Raw genomic sequence first — 20,071 nt, 5'->3', positions numbered from 1 at the left:
CAAGCTGATTATTCGCCGTCCTGTATCAACATTAACCAGTGTTTTTTTTGCTTTAATACCACAGTAATTTTCAAATGACTCACAAGGACCGACCTGTTGCTATGGAAACCCAGATGTTTTACAACGAGCGCATTAATCTAAATCTGTGCCTTTGCTGCTGTTACGGAAAATTTTATTAACATGTCTCGACCAATCAGAATCGAGAATTTAATAAGGGTTTAAATTAAATACAATATAACCTCGTTTAGGATTATTTATAATTAAAGTAATTTACTTATTCAGTCCAGAAAGAAAATCAGCATCGAAGCTTCTTCTGCACAAAACATCATTATTCATTTCTAAGAAGACATAAGGACACAAGTGTCAGCATCTCCATGGAAACAAAGTGAGTGAATACAACAATCCTCTCCGATTTAACTGCCCACTTTGGCCTATATTTAATTTTCTGGAAACTGTATTAGATTTAGTCATGATTATTACTGAAGAAAACAATTTTTCATACATCGGCTGTAAAAAAAAAAAAAAAAAAAAGAGCTCCATGGGTTTTTTATTAGATTCAAAGTTCATTATTGTTTTATTTATAATTCTGGTCAGAAAGAAAACTGTCATTTCTGCTCATGGCTGGTCCAGAAGCAATACCCTTCATAAAAATCAACCAAATAACTCTATAACTGCTATGGATTATCACCTTATACCATACCATGGTCACTTACCAGCATGACCTGCCAGTGATGTCTGCAGAGCAAATTCCACTAATTCCACTAAAAAGGTTATTTTTTTCTTACTTATTTCAAAAAGAGCTCATTAATGCTATAACTCTACTGCTCCAAATCACACACAGAGATTAAAAAGTTGAACTGTATGTGTTTGTGATAATCACTTGTGTCTGTGCTGCGTCTCTACTAATAACAAAGCTGTTCTTTTCCAGTTCTTCAAATTCGTCTTGTGCATTGAGACACTAATTAAAATCACTTCTGTGTGGTTTCACAAAAGATGACAAGCTGCTTTTTTTGTGTCTTATTAACAGAAGCAAAGAAAAGAGTTTGGTGAGGGAAGACATGTTCTGCTATAATGGATGCAATACTGTGTTCGAACTGTAATAATAAAAAGTGCGATGCGTCATTATTTTTTTATCAATAACATTTTATAATTATTGGCAAATGACTGTGGTGGAAGGGGAATAAAACATATAAAGATGTGGTTTTATATTAGAAATTGATATATCAATGACTGATTGCTTTCCTGTAACTGCATCCCCTGGTGTGTGTTATTCCAAACACTCTAAAACCTACGGTATTCTGAAACGGTGGAAAACGTTGTAACACTGTAAGCAATCATTTATTTCATTTGGACAGTGAGGATGAAATGTGGTTATGAAAAGTGCTGCAAAAAATAAACTGACGTCTGCTCGTTATTTAGAAGCGTGTCTGAAAAAGAACAAAAGATACTTGATAAAAGACAGACATAAGACCCAAAAAATCGTCAAATATTGTAATTAGTTACGGACACTTTTGGAGTCAAATGTCTTAATAATGTGACGGATTCATTCTCTAGCACAGCAGTGTGATTGTGTGAGTAATGTGAGAGTGTGTTGTGAGTGTGTGATGTGAGGAGTGAGTGTGTGAAGTGTGTGTGGAGCGTGTGTGTGAGGTGTAAATGTGTGACGTGTGTGTGAACTCACCGAAGTTGGTTTCCTCGCCGAGGTCACGGCCATATTTGCCCATGCATTCTCCCAGCAGCCCCTCTGCCTGGGGGTATCCAGGGCTTTTCACCTGCCCTCGAATCTTGGACATGGTGTTCAGCATGGAGAGCTTGGCCCGGGACGCTGACACACACACACGCACGCACGCACGCACGCACGCACACACACACACACACGCACACACGCACACACGCACACACGCACACACACACACACACACACACACACACACACACACACACACACACATTAAAGCTAATGAATGATATGCTAGACCTACACGATATGAACAAAACTTTGTGGACACATGACCATAAGTTTGGTTTGTCCTTTTTGAACATCCCATTCCACATTTAGGGCACATTTGCTGTTCTAAAATATTTTGGAGTGTGCTTTTGGAGATTCTTGCTCATTGAGCCATACAAACTTTAGTAAATCAGGTACTGACTGGGAAGTAGAAGATCCTATAGTTAAGATGTTGGACTTCTGGTTGAAAGGTTGTGAGTTTAAACTGCACCACCACCAAGCTGCCACTGCTGGGCCCTCAACCCTCACCTGCTTAGTTGTATAAATGTTTTCATCAAGTCGCTCTGAATAAGGGTGCCTTTCGACCAATAGGGTGCCTTTTGACCAATATATTTACAATAAATGTAAATATATTGATGTAGAGTGAGAAGACCTGGGGTGCAGTCATTCCAAAAGTGTTCAATAGGGTTGAAATCAGAGCTCCACTTATGATCTTCCACTCCAACCCATTTAAACCAGTACCCCACAGAGCTGGCTTTGTGCACAGGAGAATTGTCATGCTGGAATGGGTTTGAGTTTACTAGTACAAGTTAAGGAAAAATTTGTGGCAACAGTTTCAGGAACACATATGATCACATACTTTGAACATATAGTGTGTACATATAGTAAATGTATGAAAAACCTACTGGATCGTTTTATTATAATTTCTTTTTATAAAATGTATTATTTCTAAGTGATAAAAACCCAACATTGAAATGTGTTATGTTTAATATTTAACCTCAGCCTTGCTCTTACCTGGGTTGGGCTGCAGGTATTCCGAAGTTTTAGAAATTACCTCCACCACAGTTTTGCTGGTCACATCCACTTTCTGGGAAAAAAAAACCCCAAATAAATATAAATAAATAATATACTTTAAAAGAAGAATGAAAGGAAATAAGAGTCACTACAACAAATTAGCACAAAAATGGTTTCATACTACAGTGGTCCCCCAGTTATCGAACTTAGTTCGTCCCTTAAAACCGTTCGAAATCCGAAATGTTCGAAAACCGGACCTAATTATCCCATAAGAAATAATGGAAAACCAATTAATCCGTTCCCAAACTCAATAATTAACAATTTTTTCCTGTTTTTAGCCGTATTAATACTGTCAAGAATCCCTCTGCCATGCCCCCTTTGGTGGCTGTCATACCTCGGTGCTTCAGGGAATGCCCTTTTCCTTCGCTCATGTGTGCCCCGCCCACATTGAGCTCATCCCAATCGGGCTTCCTCCATAAAGCACCGTGGATATTATTTATGGACTGCCTTTTGCCAGATTATCCCGATCTCTGCGGGTATTTTGTGTTGGCTAAAAGTGTTGGTAAAAGTGTGTTGGTAAAAGTATAAATTAACAACTTTACAAGAGTAAGAAACAAAATGATTACTGTACTTACCGCTAAATATCACTAATATTGTTCACAAACAGAATTTGTGATAGATGCTTACTCAGCGATGGTTGAAGTGGAAGCAGTTTCTTCCCCTTGCGCTGGGTTGGGCAGCGTGGGTGGCATTCGATAACTGGAACTTTGTTCGTTCACCGGACCGAAATTTCGTTCGGAAAACCGTTCGCTAACCGGAATGTTCGATATCCGAGCCGTTCGATAACCGGGGGACCACTGTACAACTAACTTTTTCTATTTGAAACTAGACAATGCTACAATCGTGAACATCCTTGTTTTGATGAATAAAATGGCTGCTGTGCTGTTCGCTCTGTTCCTTTCCTCCTGTAACTTCTGGTCTAAATTTTGTGAAAACATAAAACTACAAATCTTAGTTGTGAACCATGACCATGTTCAACTGAATACAAAATTCATCCATTACACTTCTGTTCACACTGAGAACTTTTTGGTCCAGATTAAATGGAAGGATTTGTTATCATTTTGTTGATAAATGTGAAAAACACATGTAGGTATATCAGAGTTTTCAGATGTTTCGGTATAGAGAGATTTTTTGTAAACATTTTGCAAGTTTTCAGATCGTACTGAATTAACAGGGATGTAACCCAGATTACCATGGATATCAATTTAAAGGAGTCACCATAGAACAGATATTAATGAGCAGAGCAGAAGTTAATGCGTGGGCAGGTTCAAATCAATAATTGAATTATGCATTATGTTTTTCACCTCAATTTAACTTAATTCTCTTCAAATTCTTATAAACTCGGAGAAGCACACACAAAGAACAGATAAGGATTTAAAGCTTACATGTTGTGTGTGTGTGTGTGTGTGTGTGTGTGTGTGTGTGTGTGTGTGTGTGTGTGTGTGTGTATGTGTGGGCACATGTAAGGCAGCTGTTATGAATGACTGTAACAGGTGACACACCACAAAGAGCAGTGAGTTAAGTACAGCTGACATTTCCCCCGGCGGTGTGTGTTACAGTGCCATTACATATTAATACTCCTATTACATCAGCAACACCAAGTAATAACTATGTGCAGTTCAGAACCAAGTTGTGTGCAACATTTTGTTTCCACCTGAATCTTTCTGCAGATTAAACAGTGAAAGGCTCAACACTGATACCCCCTTTTCTGTGACAGCTCTGAATTTGGGGTAAATCAGTTTCGCTCCATATCCACAATAATTTAGCAAGAAACTGTTACGATATGAATATGTCTTGGAACAATTTCCTAAAACTCTGCATGTTTCACGTTTCTTGTATTTAGATTGCATCCTGGCCAGTTGTTTTCTGTTTTGTAAACTTGTAGTAAACGCTGTCTCGAATGCTTTTCCGTGGATCCTAAAGGTTTTTTTTAATGTCAAAATAGCTTTTCTATAGACAGTGTGTCTGTACTTTATACTTGAGCAGAAATGTACAAGAAATAATTTAGGTTTTACTGGCAATCTGACAAAACAAGAACATTTTAAAAGCAATGCAAGAAAGAAAGAAGGAAATAAATACTACAAGCACTAAATTAAAGAAAGACAAAGAAAGAAAGAAAGAAAGAAAGAAAGAAAGAAAGAAAGAAAGAAAGAAAGAAAGAAAGAAAGAAAAAAGAAAAGGTAAAAAGTAATTACTCTTCAAAATAAAAAGAAAGAAAGGAAAAAAGCACTTTCAAGAAAGAAATAAGGAAAGGCATCTAGCACTCTTAAGTCAAAGAAGAAAGAAAGATTAAAAGAAAGAAAGAAAGAAAGAAAGAAAGAAAGAAAGAAAGAAAGAAAGAAAGAAAGAAAGAAAGAAAGAAAGAAAGAAAGAAAGAAAGGGTAAAAAGTAATTACTCTTCAAAATAAAAAGAAAGAAAGAAAACAAGCACTTTCAAGAAAGAAATAAGGAAAGGCATCTAGCACTCTTAAGTCAAAGAAGAAAGAAAGAAAGAAAGAAAGAAAGAAAGAAAGAAAGAAAGAAAGAAAGAAAGAAAGAAAGAAAGAAAGAAAGAAAGAAAACAAGCACTTTCAAGAAAGAAATAAGGAAAGGCATCTAGCACTCTTAAGTCAAAGAAGAAAGAAAGAAAGAAAGAAAGAAAGAAAGAAAGAAAAAAAGAAAGAAAAAAGAAAAAAAGAAAGAAAGAAAGAAAGAAAGAAAGAAAGAAAGAAAGAAAGAAAGAAAAGAAAGAAAATAAGCACTTTCAAGAATGAAATAAAGAAAGGCATCTAGCACTCTTAAGTCAAAAAAGAAAGAAAGAAAGAAAAAAAGAAAGAAAGAAAGAAAGAAAGAAAGAAAGAAAGAAAGAAAGAAAGAAAGAAAGAAAGAAAGAAAGAAAGAAAGAAAGAAAGAAAACAACAAGCACTTTTAATTCAAGAAAGTAGGGAAGAATTCAAGCACTGTCTTTCTTTAAAACGAGAACATGAACACAAGAAATGAGTGCTAGAAAGAAAAAAAAAGAGTTAGAAAGAAAGAAAGACCAAAGATTCTTACTCTCTCCAGGTCTTTGAAATCATCATCGAGCTTGGTTCCTTCTGCTCCACCAACCTTCTCACTCACCATCTGCAGACAGACAGAGTTCATCAGCATTTAGTGTAAACCTTAACACCTCAAACCAACACGGAGCAGCATCACAAACTCAGTGTCAAGAACCACAAAGAAGTGAATGATGTTTATACTGTGCACAAGGTCACCGATACTGGAGGAGAAACAATGAAGATTTCATAAAACTTTAATAAAACCCAAAACCAGAATTCAAAAAGTTGCACAATTGGATTATTTGAATAAATGATCAATAAATGAGTATATTAATAAATAAAAAACAGACAAAGAGAATGTTTTCATTGATTAAATATCAAAACAACAATCTAAAAATATTTATAAATCACAAAAAAACGAGTGCTGGAAAGAAAGACAGACATGAGTACTAGAAAAAAACAAAAGAACGCAACAGGACACAGCCGTATTGTCCTTTTATGTCATTTTGTGGGCGTGGCTAAATGTGAATCTGCATTGCTCTGAATGAGTTTGGTAACTGAATGTTGCTGTCCGTCATTACCCCTAAATTCTTCATTCATCGTGAACTTTCCCTGAAACAAATCGACCCCACACACATCTTTCAGATGATATCGATAAGGACGATTTATATCGATGAAGAAGCAAACCATTTGCTCTCTCTGAACACACTATGTTTCGTCTTTCGCCCTCTCAGTTTTATTTCTGCTGCATGTTTCCGAGACCACGTCATATAAAAGCTAATTCCAAACATGTGCTTAGAGACTAATGCAAACAACATGCTTTTTTTTTTTTTTTGCTGGTCTGCACTTTTTTTTTTTAATTACGTGTTTGGCAAAGCCACATTTACAGGACGCTTTGAGTCCTAGCGCTGCGTTGTGATCTAAACCTGTCACTGTGGAAAAAGAAAACACGGTTAAAACGCTGGACACATAGCAACAAAAACTTTTATATATATACACACACACACACACACACACACACACATACAGTGCCCAGTTTTTTCAAGACCCAAAAAATAAAAAAGGGCCAGATTTCACTTTCACATTTAACAGCCAATTTATTTTCAGTTTCGATCCCACACACTGGCTATCTCTCCACTATTACACAACAGTGTTCCCACCATCTTCTGATGAGGCTCACACTCACACTGCTCTGTATTTTTGCTAATGATTAAAGTATTGACACCCTCTGCCTGTCTTCGCCTATGTGGGTGGCTATTAAGTGAAAGTTTTCTTTCATGTCCCCTTTTTTTTTCTCAAAAAGCTGAAGTCATGATGTATTTGTACGCTGTGATGGAAAGAACCCTGTGCCCTGTGTTTCATCCTCTCTCTCCCATTTGTGCTTCTTCCCCAAACTCTTAGAATGAGGTTGGAGGCACACAATTGTATAAGGATGCCTTTGGATGCAGTAGTATTATATTTTCCCTTCACCTAAAGTTTCAGACCCAAACCTTTTCCAGCATAATAATGCCCCTGTGAAGGTCAGGAATTAGGCTCTCTCACGCTGTATAATACTGTAACTGTATGATTATAGGTGTTTAGGAGCAGTGTGTTCTTTAGACCGCTGATTACTCTGCAAACTACCTATATAATGTGCTCTATACTGCATAAATCATTCCCAAATCATTAGAATGATGTGTAATGCCATATAAATGCATTACAACAGGTAATGAATACATTTATATGGATGGCTTTGCGGTCCCTGAAACAGATACGCCGAGGAAAATCTATTAAACACATTAACTTCCATCATGAGAAAACTGTTTAATCTGCACAGGTCAAAAGTTGCAGTAAACCAAGCCTGAGTTGACCTGTGTGTTTGTCTGTATTTTCCAGTACAGATGAACACACACACACACACACACACACACACACACACACACACCGTCTGTGCTCTGGGATGTGCTTGTCAGATGGCGAATGAGGAGCACGATTAATAATTAAAAGTCTGTTCCTGTTGAGTGAAAAGAGGAATGATGCGTCTTGACGTGTTGAATAGAGAAAACCAGTTTGATAAACCCTGTAACATTAAACCACATCACTATACATACACCGTACACTACACGCATTACCACCCACACACAATGTATGTATATAAATAATACAAGCTTCTCGACTTGACATAATACACACTATACACATTATACATACAATACACCATACATACAATACACTATACACATTACCATACACACACCATACACACTATACACGTCATACATACAATACACCATACATACAATACACTACACACATTACCATACACACACCATACACACTTTACACGTCATACATACAATACACCATACATACAATACACTATACACACACCATACACACTATACACATCATACATACAATACACCATACATACAATACACTATACACATTACCATACACACACCATACACGTCATACATACAATACACTATACACACACCATACACACTATACACGTCATACATACAATACACCATACATACAATACACTATACACACACACCATACACACTATACACATCATACATACAATACACCATACATACAATACAGTATACACATTACCATACACACACCATACACACTATACACGTCATACATACAATACACTATACACACACCATACACACTATACACATCATACATACAATACACCATACACATCACCATACACAAATCATACACACTATACACGTCATACATACAATACACCATACATACATACACTATACACATTACCATACACACACCATACACACTATACACGTCATACATACAATACACTATACACACAACATACACACTATACACATCATACATACAATACACCATACATACAATACACTATACACATTACCATACACACACCATACACACTATACACGTCATACATACAATACACCATACATACAATACACTATACACATTACCATACACACACCATACACACTTTACACGTCATACATACAATACACCATACATACAATACACCATACACACACCATACACACTATACACGTCATACATACAATACACTATACACACACCATACACACTATACACATCATACATACAATACACCATACATACAATACACTATACACATTACCATACACACACCATACACACTATACACGTCATACATACAATACACTATACACACACCATACACACTATACACATCATACATACAATACACCATACACATTACCATACACACACCATACACACTATACACGTCATACATACAATACACCATACATACATACACTATACACATTACCATACACACACCATACACACTATACACGTCATACATACAATACACTATACACACAACATACACACTATACACATCATACATACAATACACCATACATACAATACACTATACACATTACCATACACACACCATACACACTATACATGTCATACATACAATACACCATACATACAATACACTATACACATTACCATACACACACCATACACACTATACACGTCATACATACAATACACCATACATACAATACACTATACACACACCATACACACTATACACATCATACATACAATACACCATACATACAATACACTATACACATTACCATACACACAATACATACAATACACCATACATACAATACACTATACACATTACCATACACACACCATACACATCATACATACAATACACCATACATACAATACACTATACACATTACCATACACACAATACATACAATACACCATACATACAATACACTATACACATTACCATACACACACCATACACACTATACACGTCATACATACAATACACCATACATACAATACACTATACACATTACTATACACACACCATACACACTATACACGTCATACATACAATACACCATACATACAATACACTATACACATTACCATACACACACCATACACACTATACACGTCATACATACAATACACCATACATACAATACACTATACACATTACTATACACACACCATACACACTATACACGTCGTTATCAATTAGTTGGGCGGCTTAAGTTACAGGTTAGCAATCGCTCGTGACACAGTCTTCTTCTTCTTCTTTCTGCTTCTCTCATCAAGTCAAGTCAAGAGGCTTTTATTGTCATTTTAACCATATTTAGCTGACGCATTACACAGTAAAATGAAACAACGTTCCTTCTGAACCCTGGTGCAACAAACAACAACAACAATCATTCTTAGCATTCTCCTAACGATATAGCCCATGTCCCGTTTTACGCTGGATGCAATTCCTAACGCAACCCTCCCCATTTATCCGGGCTTGGGACCGGCACTAAGAGTGCACTGGCTTGTGCAACCCTAATGGCTGGGTTCGCTCGCGACATAGTGATGGATTCAATTGAACAAACGCTAAATCTAATAGCAGCAAATAACAGCAGCAAATAGCAGCAGTCACTGTTGTGGTTTTTAGCTAAATCTTATGCATTTATTCATAACCTTGCATTCTCAAATGCTGTTTTTTGTTGTTGTTTCTTACAGAAAAAAAGAACCCAGCACAAGTGAATTTGTTCAGAGAAATCTGCCATGCACAGCCACTATAAGATTAATAAAATGTCAGTGGAAAAACTGCGAATTTTTTGTTCAAATTCAAGCGAAGAAGTGGATCGTAAAAAGCACCACAATTAAACAACAGTGTTCGTAACATCTGAAAGATATATTGATATCAGAAAGTGCATGGTATAAATCTACTTAACCATCAGTCAATTCAGAGGCATCATAATCTGCATAATCGTGTAAAGAATTGAGTGGCACAGAAATCCCCTACAGAATAGAAAAGCCAATCTGGTGAGTGTGTGAAGTCCCACCTGACTCATTTCCTGACCGCTAGAGCTGTTAATGACTAGTGTAATCAGCCGTGTGTAAATGCGTTTGCTAAAAAGCAAAACCGCAGAGTGAAGAGGCACAGGAACCGCTTAACATGATAAAAAATCGTTTATTCGATTTTCTGCTGACTCAGAAACAAAGCCAGATTTCAGAAAATTCCGCTCGATTAATATTATTGTGTTTGTTACACAATTTTGATCTCCAGATCTTTTTATATATCTGATAAGTCAGAAACCAAAACAAGATCAAAAACCGGTAAGGTGTGAAACATGAAGCAAATGGCTCTGTTCGCACTGCAATCTGAAAATAAAATATTGCAAATCACAAACGGACACAAATGAGGTATATACAGTGCAGCCGGAAAGTATTCACAGCGCTTCACTTCTTTCACGTTTTGTTATGTTACAGCCTTATTCCAAAATTGATTCAATTCATTATTTTCCTCAAAATCCTACAAACAAGACCCCGTAATGACAACGTGAAAGAAGTTTGTTTGAAGTCTTTGCAAATATGTTAAGAATAAAAAAACGAAAAAATCGCAAGTAAATAAGTGTTCACAGCCTTTGCTATGACACTCAAAATTGGGCTCAGGTGCATCCTGTTTCCACTGATCATCCCTGAGATCTTTCAACAACTTGATTGGAGTCCACCTGTGGTAAATTCAGTTGTTTAGACATGATAGAAGGTCCCACAGTTAACAAGTTAAGTCATGAGGTCAAGAGGCTTTTATTGTCATTTCTACTATATAGAAATGGAGGTACAGAGTGGTACAGAGTACACAGTAAAAATAAGACAACGTTCCTCCAGAACCCTGGTGCTACACTAAACAACATAGAGCTACAACACAACACAAAGCTACATAAAGTGCAAACTGTGCAGACGAAAAACAGTACAGTACAGACAGACAGTGCAGACAGATAACACAAGACAAAACACATAGCCCAAGGTAGCGCCGACCAGTAAACCTACTGTATACTCTGATTATACAGTACTGTGCAAAGAGAGCGGTAAAAAACTATAACTGGGAGTATATATAAACAGACACAATGCAGTGCAAAAAAACAGCAGTAGCAGCAGTCAAGAGGTGCAAAAAACAGCATGTAAACAGTAAACATTAAACAGTAAATGTCAGAGAACAAACCAAACCATAAAGTCCAAGAAATTGTCTGTAGACCTCTGAGACAGGATTGTATCGAGGCACAGATCTGGGAAAGGAAACAGAAAAAATTTCTGCAGCATTGAAGGTCCCAATGAGCACACTCCATCATCCGTAAATGGAAGAAGTGTGGAACCACCAGGAGCTAGAGCGGAGCTGCCTGGCCAAACTGAGCGATCAGGGGAGAAAGGATTTAGTCAGTGAGGTGACCAAAAACCGAATGGTCACTGTGAAAGAGCTCGAGCATTTCTCTGTGGAGGGGGGAGAACCTTTCAGAAGAACAACCATCTCTGCAGCACTCCACCAGGCCCGAATGGTAGAGTGGCCAGACAGAAGACACTCCTCAGCCTCCAGCCCACCTGGAGTTTGCTAAAAGGCACCTGAAGGACTCTTAGACCATGAAAAGCAAAGACTGAACTCTTTGGCCTGAATGCGAAGCGTCATGTATGAAGGAAACCAGGCAGCACTGGCCAATACCATCCCTACAGTGAAGCATGGTGGTGGCAGCATCATGCTGTGGGGATGTTTTTCACTGGCAGGAACTGGGAGACTAGTCAGGATCGAGGGAAAGATGGTTCATCTTGCAACAGGACAACGACCCTAAGTACACAGCCAAGATAAAAAAAAAAAAGGAGTGGACACAGGACGACTCTGTGAATGTCCTCGAAGTGGCCCAGCCGGAGCCCAGACTTGAATACAATTGAACATCTCTGGAGAGATCTGAAAAAATGGCTGCACCGACACGCCCCATCCAACCTGAGGGGCTTGAGAGGTTCTGCAAAGAAGGATAGGAGAAACTGGCCAAAAAATAGATGTGTCAAGCTTGTAGCATCAAACTCAAAGACTTGAGGCTGTGATTGGTGCTAAAGGAGCTTCAACAAAGTATTGAGCAAAGGCTGTAAATACTTATGTACATGTGATTTCTTTTTCGTTTTTTTATTTTTTAATACATTTGCAAAGATCTCAAGCAAACTTCTTTCACGTTGTCATTCTGGGGTTTTGTTTGTAGAATTTGGAGGAAAAGTGAACTGAATTTATTCCATTTTGGAATAAAGCTGTAATATAACACAATGTGAAAAAAAAATGAAGCGCTGTGAGCACTTCCTGGATGCACTGTATACATGGACTAATCACAATGGAGAATAGAAAGAGCTGTGAATAATTAACACATGTAAGGGATAAGACAGGGGTGGAGATGTAATATGAATCAAAACAAAGATGGTACATGGCAACACAAAACGAAACCCGGAAGTGTGCTATAACCCTGAGAATTAGCATTTACGGCATTTCGCAGACGCCCTTATCCAGCGCGACCTCCAAGTGAGCGGTTAAGGATTAATGACCTTGATTAAGGGCCCAGCAGTAGCACCTTGATGGTGCTGGGATTTGACCCTATGACCTTTTGATTCAGAGTCCAATGCCTTAACCACTGGGCTACAACCTTCCCACGGCTCTGGTATGCACATCTTATAATCCTGTATCCTACATTATCACATCTCAAATACATTACACCCTTAACAACTACACGCTAGTATTCATTTTACAGTTACGCTTAAAGTTATACCCTTGAAACAAGTCAGTTCCAGTGTGCAGCTATAAACATTCCGGCCACTATTTTTCTTTTTCTGGCGTTGAATGACACTGGAGACTCCTTCCATAAGCATGTTATTCTTCATGTTCTACTTCTTTTTAAATTAGTTTATGTAGCCCGACCTTCAGGGTGTATAGAATTTTAATCAGAAGTATTTGCCTTCAAATGTACTTACGTATCCAAGTACTATAATTTAGTATGGATATAATGAAATTTTTATCACAAGACTCTTGCTTAATGAAAGTTACTCTCAGCACACTGATCTATTAATAGAATGAGATAAATAAGTCAAACACTTATTGATATCTAATAAATTACCATGAGCCCAAAACCTTCTTTTCAACAATTTAAAAAAGAAATTGATACAATGAGTCCACGGGTGTTGGGGTGAGTTCGAGTCAGGAGTTTCTTCCATCATTTATTCCTCTCAGAATGTTCTGCTTGCTGTTGAACTGACGCTGAACTGTATGTTGTTGATAAGTAGATGCCACCAAGTGCCAATGGTGGTTCTATCTTGAATGAGGCCCTGGGTGAACCACGCCACGACCCAACGTCTCCCTGTTGATTAGTTTCAGATTTGAAAAGCTCCTCTCTGCTTCAGCTACCGACACAGAACGAATTAAACATGTTCTCAGAGCAGTCCACAAATTTAGATACATTTCTGAGAGCTCCAATTTAATGCACAAATATCACCCTAAATGCATTTATTGCACAATTAAATATACATCATTGTGCAAAATTGATCAAACTCTTTGGCTAATTGCAGCCATAAGATACCTACAACATCTATATCCTTATATGTCTTTTAAATGAGCCTTTTAAGCTGCTCTGGAGATTCTCCCTTACTGAACTCAGTCCAGGACCTTTTCATACACACCTTTATCTTTTGCATCTTTCCCCCCTACAGCTTACTTCTTTTTTTTTTTTTTGGATTGGGCTCCTGAGAGTTTATTTTTTTGTGTCATCCATTATTTTAATTTGGATTCAACTCTCCTTACTAAAGTGACGTCACCCCACCCCCCGCCTCTCCTTCCTGAGTGAGGGAACTTCTCCACTGCGTGTCCCGACCTGGTTCATTGACCGTGACATGATATGAGCGTGCAAATGATGGTAAAAACACAAACAAAAAAAAAAAAACGATCGACTTTTTTCTTTTTTCCATGGATGCCCCGTGCCGCCCCGCAGCAAGATGCCCATGTCACCAATGCCTGAATCCGCCACTGCCGAGCGGCAATCAAAACAAGTTTAATACGGAGGGCACGCTCGACCCTGATTGGTGGCTTGTGTTTGACTGGTTATGTTTTTATCGGCTTATAAATAAAAAAGAACGACTGATTTTGCGAAACGTAGTTGAGTAAAAAAAAAATTCGACTTTGAAATGTAGTGCATTTAAAGTAAACGTCTCCCCAAACGGAAATCTTGAGTAAAGTACAGTAACGAGGAAAAACTAACTGCATTTATTTTCGTTACGCTTCACCACTGTTTGTCTCCCAAAATGATCCTCATCAAAAATCAGTAATGTATTTGACTTTCTTTAAAACATCCCATGATTTTACATGAACTAGCCACATGAAAGTGTGTAACTGGTGTACGTGCGGCACGTTAACGTGCACCCAATCTGTGTGGAATGCAGCGAAGCACCATAGGAAAGTAAAAGACTAACAGCCAGGACTGTAGTTTGACCGAGTTTGTCTTTGGCAGTGTTTCTTTCCCCTGAGCGGTATTGATTATAAGGGAACTCTGGCACGAACTGCATGCAGCACCACTGCAGTCTAATCAGTCTGACAGGCTACACACACACACACACACACACACACACACACACACACAAAACACAACACACATCCGTTCACTAGCAAATACACAGCTCATCTTTGGCCTCAAGCCAAACAACAAAGCGGGGCTCCATTTTGTCCTGCTCAACTCTCCTCTTGCTTTCTGTAGGACACTCTCTCTCTCTCTCTCTCTCTCTCTCTCTCTCTCTCTCTCTCTCTCTCTCTCTCTTTCTCACCCACTAGGGAGTCTATTCCTGACAGGAAGTTGGGAAGCGGTTAGGCAGCTCCATTTCCCGCTATGATCAGCAGAAAGGAAGTGGGAGTTTAGGCGTGACACACACCCCAAAAATCTGTTTGACCCCAATTTTATTTATTCATGAAATAATCAGATGTTCTTCTAAATGTGTGGCTTTAAACTACCACGCACTTTATGTCCTGGATTTTTGTCCCAAACAGCTGGAAACAACATTTAGGCAAATGGGTGTGTTTAGGTGTGATTATTTTTATTATTATTATTTTTTTTTTTGGGGGGGGTAGTCTGAAACATGTACTTACACCAGAATTAAGTCAAAGTAAAAGTGTTAAAAAATGTAACAGCACTGGCAGTTTGCCCACTGTGTTCCTGGAAAGAAAACTAATTACTGATTAAACTTCATCAGAAAGAAAGAGACTAAATTGAATAAACCTAAGTTTAGAAAGAAATCTGCTTTCTGATTAAACCACATAGTCCTGTAGTTTAGAAATAAAATGGATTATAGTATAGATTGTAAACCCAAGTTTAGAAAAAAACCCGGATAAATTGTGTAAACAGGGGAGTTGAGAAAGAAACGTGATTACTGAATTAAACCGTGTAAAGTTGGACATTATAATAAAAATCTGATAGCTGTTCAAACCATGTAAACTACAGACGTTTAGATAAAAAATCTGATTATTTATTAAACTTGTGACCCTGTAGTTTAGAGAGGAATCTGAGTACTGTTTAAACCATGTAAACAGCGTTTAGAAAGAAATCTGATTACTGACAATCCTGTAAATCTGGAATTCACAGAGAAACCTGACCATGAATTGAACCATGTAAACTGAATTTTACAATGAATCTGATTAACTGTGTAAACATGGGAGTTTATAATGAAATCTGATTACAGATTAACCCGTGCAAAGGTGAAGATTAGAACAGAAATCTAATAACTGTTGCAACTTATGTAAGCTTAGAAAAGAAATCTGATTACTTATTAGATCCCATAAATCTGGAATTTAGAAAGAATTTCAATTTTTAATTGAACCATGTAAAGCCAAGCGTAGAGAAAAATCTGATTACTGATTGGACAGTATAAACATGGATTATTCCCTTTATTCAATGCACATAAACATGTTGAATAAACTAAATCTGATTTCATTTTGGAATATTGGAATATTTTGCACATGATGCAAATAACGTGGTGGAATTTTCTTAACTGGCCAAAACACCTGCAGCGAAAAGGAACACATTTTTCCTAAACACATTTATTTACTAAAACATTCATAATGACGCTAAGACCCCTAAATAAGACAGTCACAATGATAACAGCCACACCCCCTGGGGACCAGGGAAAACACAGGCAGATTCCATACAGCAAACTGCACTGTTAGACGTCAGAGTCAGACAAATGCTCGCAAATACTTTTGCACCAAGTACAACCAAATCAGATATGTTTCCAAGGCAACAGAAGACAATTGTGGTTACAGTGATTACGAGGAATAACTGGTTTCAAATGCTAAATACACTATACGGACAAATGTTTGTCGACACCTGGAACATCTCATTCCAAATTTCGTCCCCATTTGCTGTTATAATACACTTCACTCTTCTGGGAAGATGTTCCACTAGACTCTGAAATGTGCTTGTGGAGATTTACTGATATAGGTGAGGTGAGGGGGCCTTGGGTGGGGTGCAGTCAGCGTTCCAATTCATCCCATAGGTCTTGTTGAATTCAGTGCTCTATTGAAGGCCACACAAAATCTTCCACCCTAAACCATGCAAAGCATATCTTCATGGAGCTGACTTTGTGCACATTGTCATGCTTGAAACAAGTTTGGGTCTTCTAGCTCAGGTCAAGGTAAAATTTAACACCACCAGATCCAAAGTCTTCCTATACAATTGTGTGCTAACAGTTTGTGAAATAAGCACATAAAGCTGGAAAAGTCAGGTGCCCCAATATTTTTGTCCATACAGCGTATCTGACACATACTGTTGTGTGTGTGTGTGTGTGTGTGTGTGTGTGTGTGTGTGTGTGTGTGTGTGTGTGTGTGTGTGCATGTAGTCTAGAGGCTGGACAATGACCTGGGAATACAGTTATGGGATGCTTTTTTGCCACTCGATAGATATATAGATAAAGTAACTCCAAAAATGTTTTCCTGGTGCGGCCGGATGTTAACGATAACAAAAAAGTCACTAATTTTTACTTTCAGGTGTTTTTTTTGTGTGCTTGCAAGAGCACCGCCTGTATAATTGCAGTATTATCGCCTCTGTGTAGGAAAGAGCGATGTGACAAAAATAAGTCTGGAAGATGTTTTTATCATTTATAATTATATGGGTTTGTTAAGAAACTTCCGCAAAAACACCTGCGTATAAACCTGTAGAGTTTTGTGGAACCTTTCGTTAGATAATATTTCAAGTTTCAAGTTATTCAGTTTACCAAGTTTCGTTGCGACTTCTCGTTATTATCTTTCCTTGCATGTCGTTATGCTGTGACCGGTGTATCTTAATGATAGATGACTTCGACAACATTTTTTTACACGCCTCAGCGTCTGTGTGACTGATATTTCCGGATCCGCACGGAAGAGACCGAATAAGAACGAGTGGGATGATACTTTAAGTCGTTTCTAGCTCAGAAATCCTAACGGATGTTTGCGTGCATGTGCATGTATATATACAGGTAGTCCTGACCTTAAGATGGGGATGTGTTCTGATGACCCTATTGTAAAGTGTGTCCAAAATTCACAGATTTTCAGAACTCGCAGGGGGTCTTAGAACGCAGTTACGGGGGATGACTTTACATATATACACATACGTATACATGAATATTAATATATAAATATATTTATTGTTATGACTTACGATATTTGGGAGATACGATGGTCAACTCTGATAAAAAAAATATATATATATCTATCTTATTTTTTATTGACTTTTGTTTGTACTATGTAAAAAACAAACAAGAAATCGATCCAATTTATGCACCACTAGAAACCGAACTGAACGTAAACGTGTCACTTCTCAATTCTCTGAGAAATGACCAGGGAACAAAATCTTTTTTTATAAACATCTACAACAGTGCAGAAGTGGGCGTCCGAGTGAGTCGAGTCGAGGCGAGGCGAGGCAAAGCCAAGGCAAGGCGAGATAAGACTAGTTTCAAACCCACAACCCACTCAACATCTAACCGCTCTGCAAACATGACCAACCCAAACCTACTCTCAATAAAGAGGGACGTTTTTATAAAAAGGTGTGTTACTAATAAAAACATGATTTATTGAGAGCTACAGGTTTTCCCACATCTACACATCTTTCCTTTTTTTATTTTTTTTCTGTCTCACACCGGTTTGAGCAAACGTGGCACATATTTTTTCCTGACCGGTCAAAGCTCAAAACCAGTGTTAATCCTCTACAGGTCACCATTAACCCTGTAAGTTGTGGTAGTTATACAGGGTTTTAAACCGCTTACTAAACCCCTCATATGCACTTTTACAGTGTTCATTAGTTCACAGGAGCTCAGCTGGGCCTTAAAGCACAATATTTCACTGGAACATGAGATTAAACAGGATTTAAGATTGAATCTGGCAGGATTGCTCATACTTGTGCTTGTTTTATGGATTGTATATTCTATATGTTGTATAGATTCATGCAATGTTATAACCCTGTTATTAACTCTTACTTAACGCTCTATACAGCTTCTTGGGATTGTTATAAGGATAGATTGCTTACAGGATTCTTTTAGGTGTTTGAAAACATTTAATAGGTAGTAAAATAGAGTAAAAAGAAGGATATAAACAAACAAACAAACAGATAAACAAACAAACAGACCTGGCTTGCTTTGTAAAACTGCTTCTTCAAACCCGCAACAGACATCTTTGGATCCTTCGGGTTATTTTTCGAAGTAGGAATTTGAACTATTTATTATTAATTTTTGTAATAAATAAAATAAAATCACCCCACACTGTGAAAAAAAAAAGAGTTAATGAGTTAAACAGGCGCAGAAACCCGATCCAATGTTAACGTTAGCTGAGCGACATCCAGAGGAGCGGGCTTCTTCCCAAACCCTCTCGGCTTCTTCTCCTCCTTCTTCTTGTTTATCCTTCCAAAATTGCTATCTTTCTTAAAAAAAAAATATATATATATATATATATTATTTTTTTTTTTTAATTATCCGTGGAAAATACCGTTAAACAGGCCAAGCAGAATACGCCGTCCTGCTTTTTTCTTTTTCTTTACAGCTCAATGGAGCCAAAGCAAAGCCTAGCTAGCGGTCCTGTACTCTGGAGTTACCATTCCTTGCGCATGCGCGGTGCGGTGCGCTGCTTGGGAAGATATCGAGGACAACGACGCCCTCTAGTGGCCACAAGCCGTGTACGAGCTGGTTCTTTCTAGAACACGGACACGAACTGGAAATTAAACGAAATGAGAAAGGAAAACCAGAAAGAAAGAAAGGAAAAAGAACGAAAGAATTAAATGAAGAAAACAGGAAAGAAAAAACGTTTGAGCTTTAAATTTGCAGGTAATGGACAGCTTTGATAGATAGATAGATAGATAGATAGATAGATAGATAGATAGATAGA

General features: G+C 37.8%; 1 protein-coding gene across 2 annotated transcripts in view; it reads right to left on the bottom strand.

The window, feature by feature from the left end:
* sh3gl1b (SH3-domain GRB2-like 1b) overlaps positions 1 to 19,812 on the bottom strand; it is a 34,154-nt gene extending 14,342 nt beyond the window's left edge. Inside the window, exons 1-4 of one of the 2 annotated variants that reach the window (XM_083555048.1) lie at positions 19,320 to 19,812; positions 5,837 to 5,905; positions 2,744 to 2,816; positions 1,682 to 1,825 (exon numbers count right to left, since the gene is read on the bottom strand). In XM_083555048.1, coding sequence (XP_083411174.1) covers positions 1,682 to 1,825; positions 2,744 to 2,816; positions 5,837 to 5,905; positions 19,320 to 19,364 — 331 coding nt within the window. In that variant the 5' untranslated portion in view covers positions 19,365 to 19,812. The remainder of the gene's footprint in view (positions 1 to 1,681; positions 1,826 to 2,743; positions 2,817 to 5,836; positions 5,906 to 19,319) is intronic. The other variant, XM_083555047.1, reaches the window with a different exon arrangement.
* Positions 19,813 to 20,071: the final 259 nt, after the last annotated feature.

The sequence above is a fragment of the Silurus aristotelis genome (genome assembly GCF_946808225.1).
Source record: "Silurus aristotelis genome assembly, chromosome: 11".
Classification (NCBI taxonomy): domain Eukaryota; kingdom Metazoa; phylum Chordata; class Actinopteri; order Siluriformes; family Siluridae; genus Silurus; species Silurus aristotelis.
This window is presented reverse-complemented; position numbering and strand designations above follow the sequence as displayed.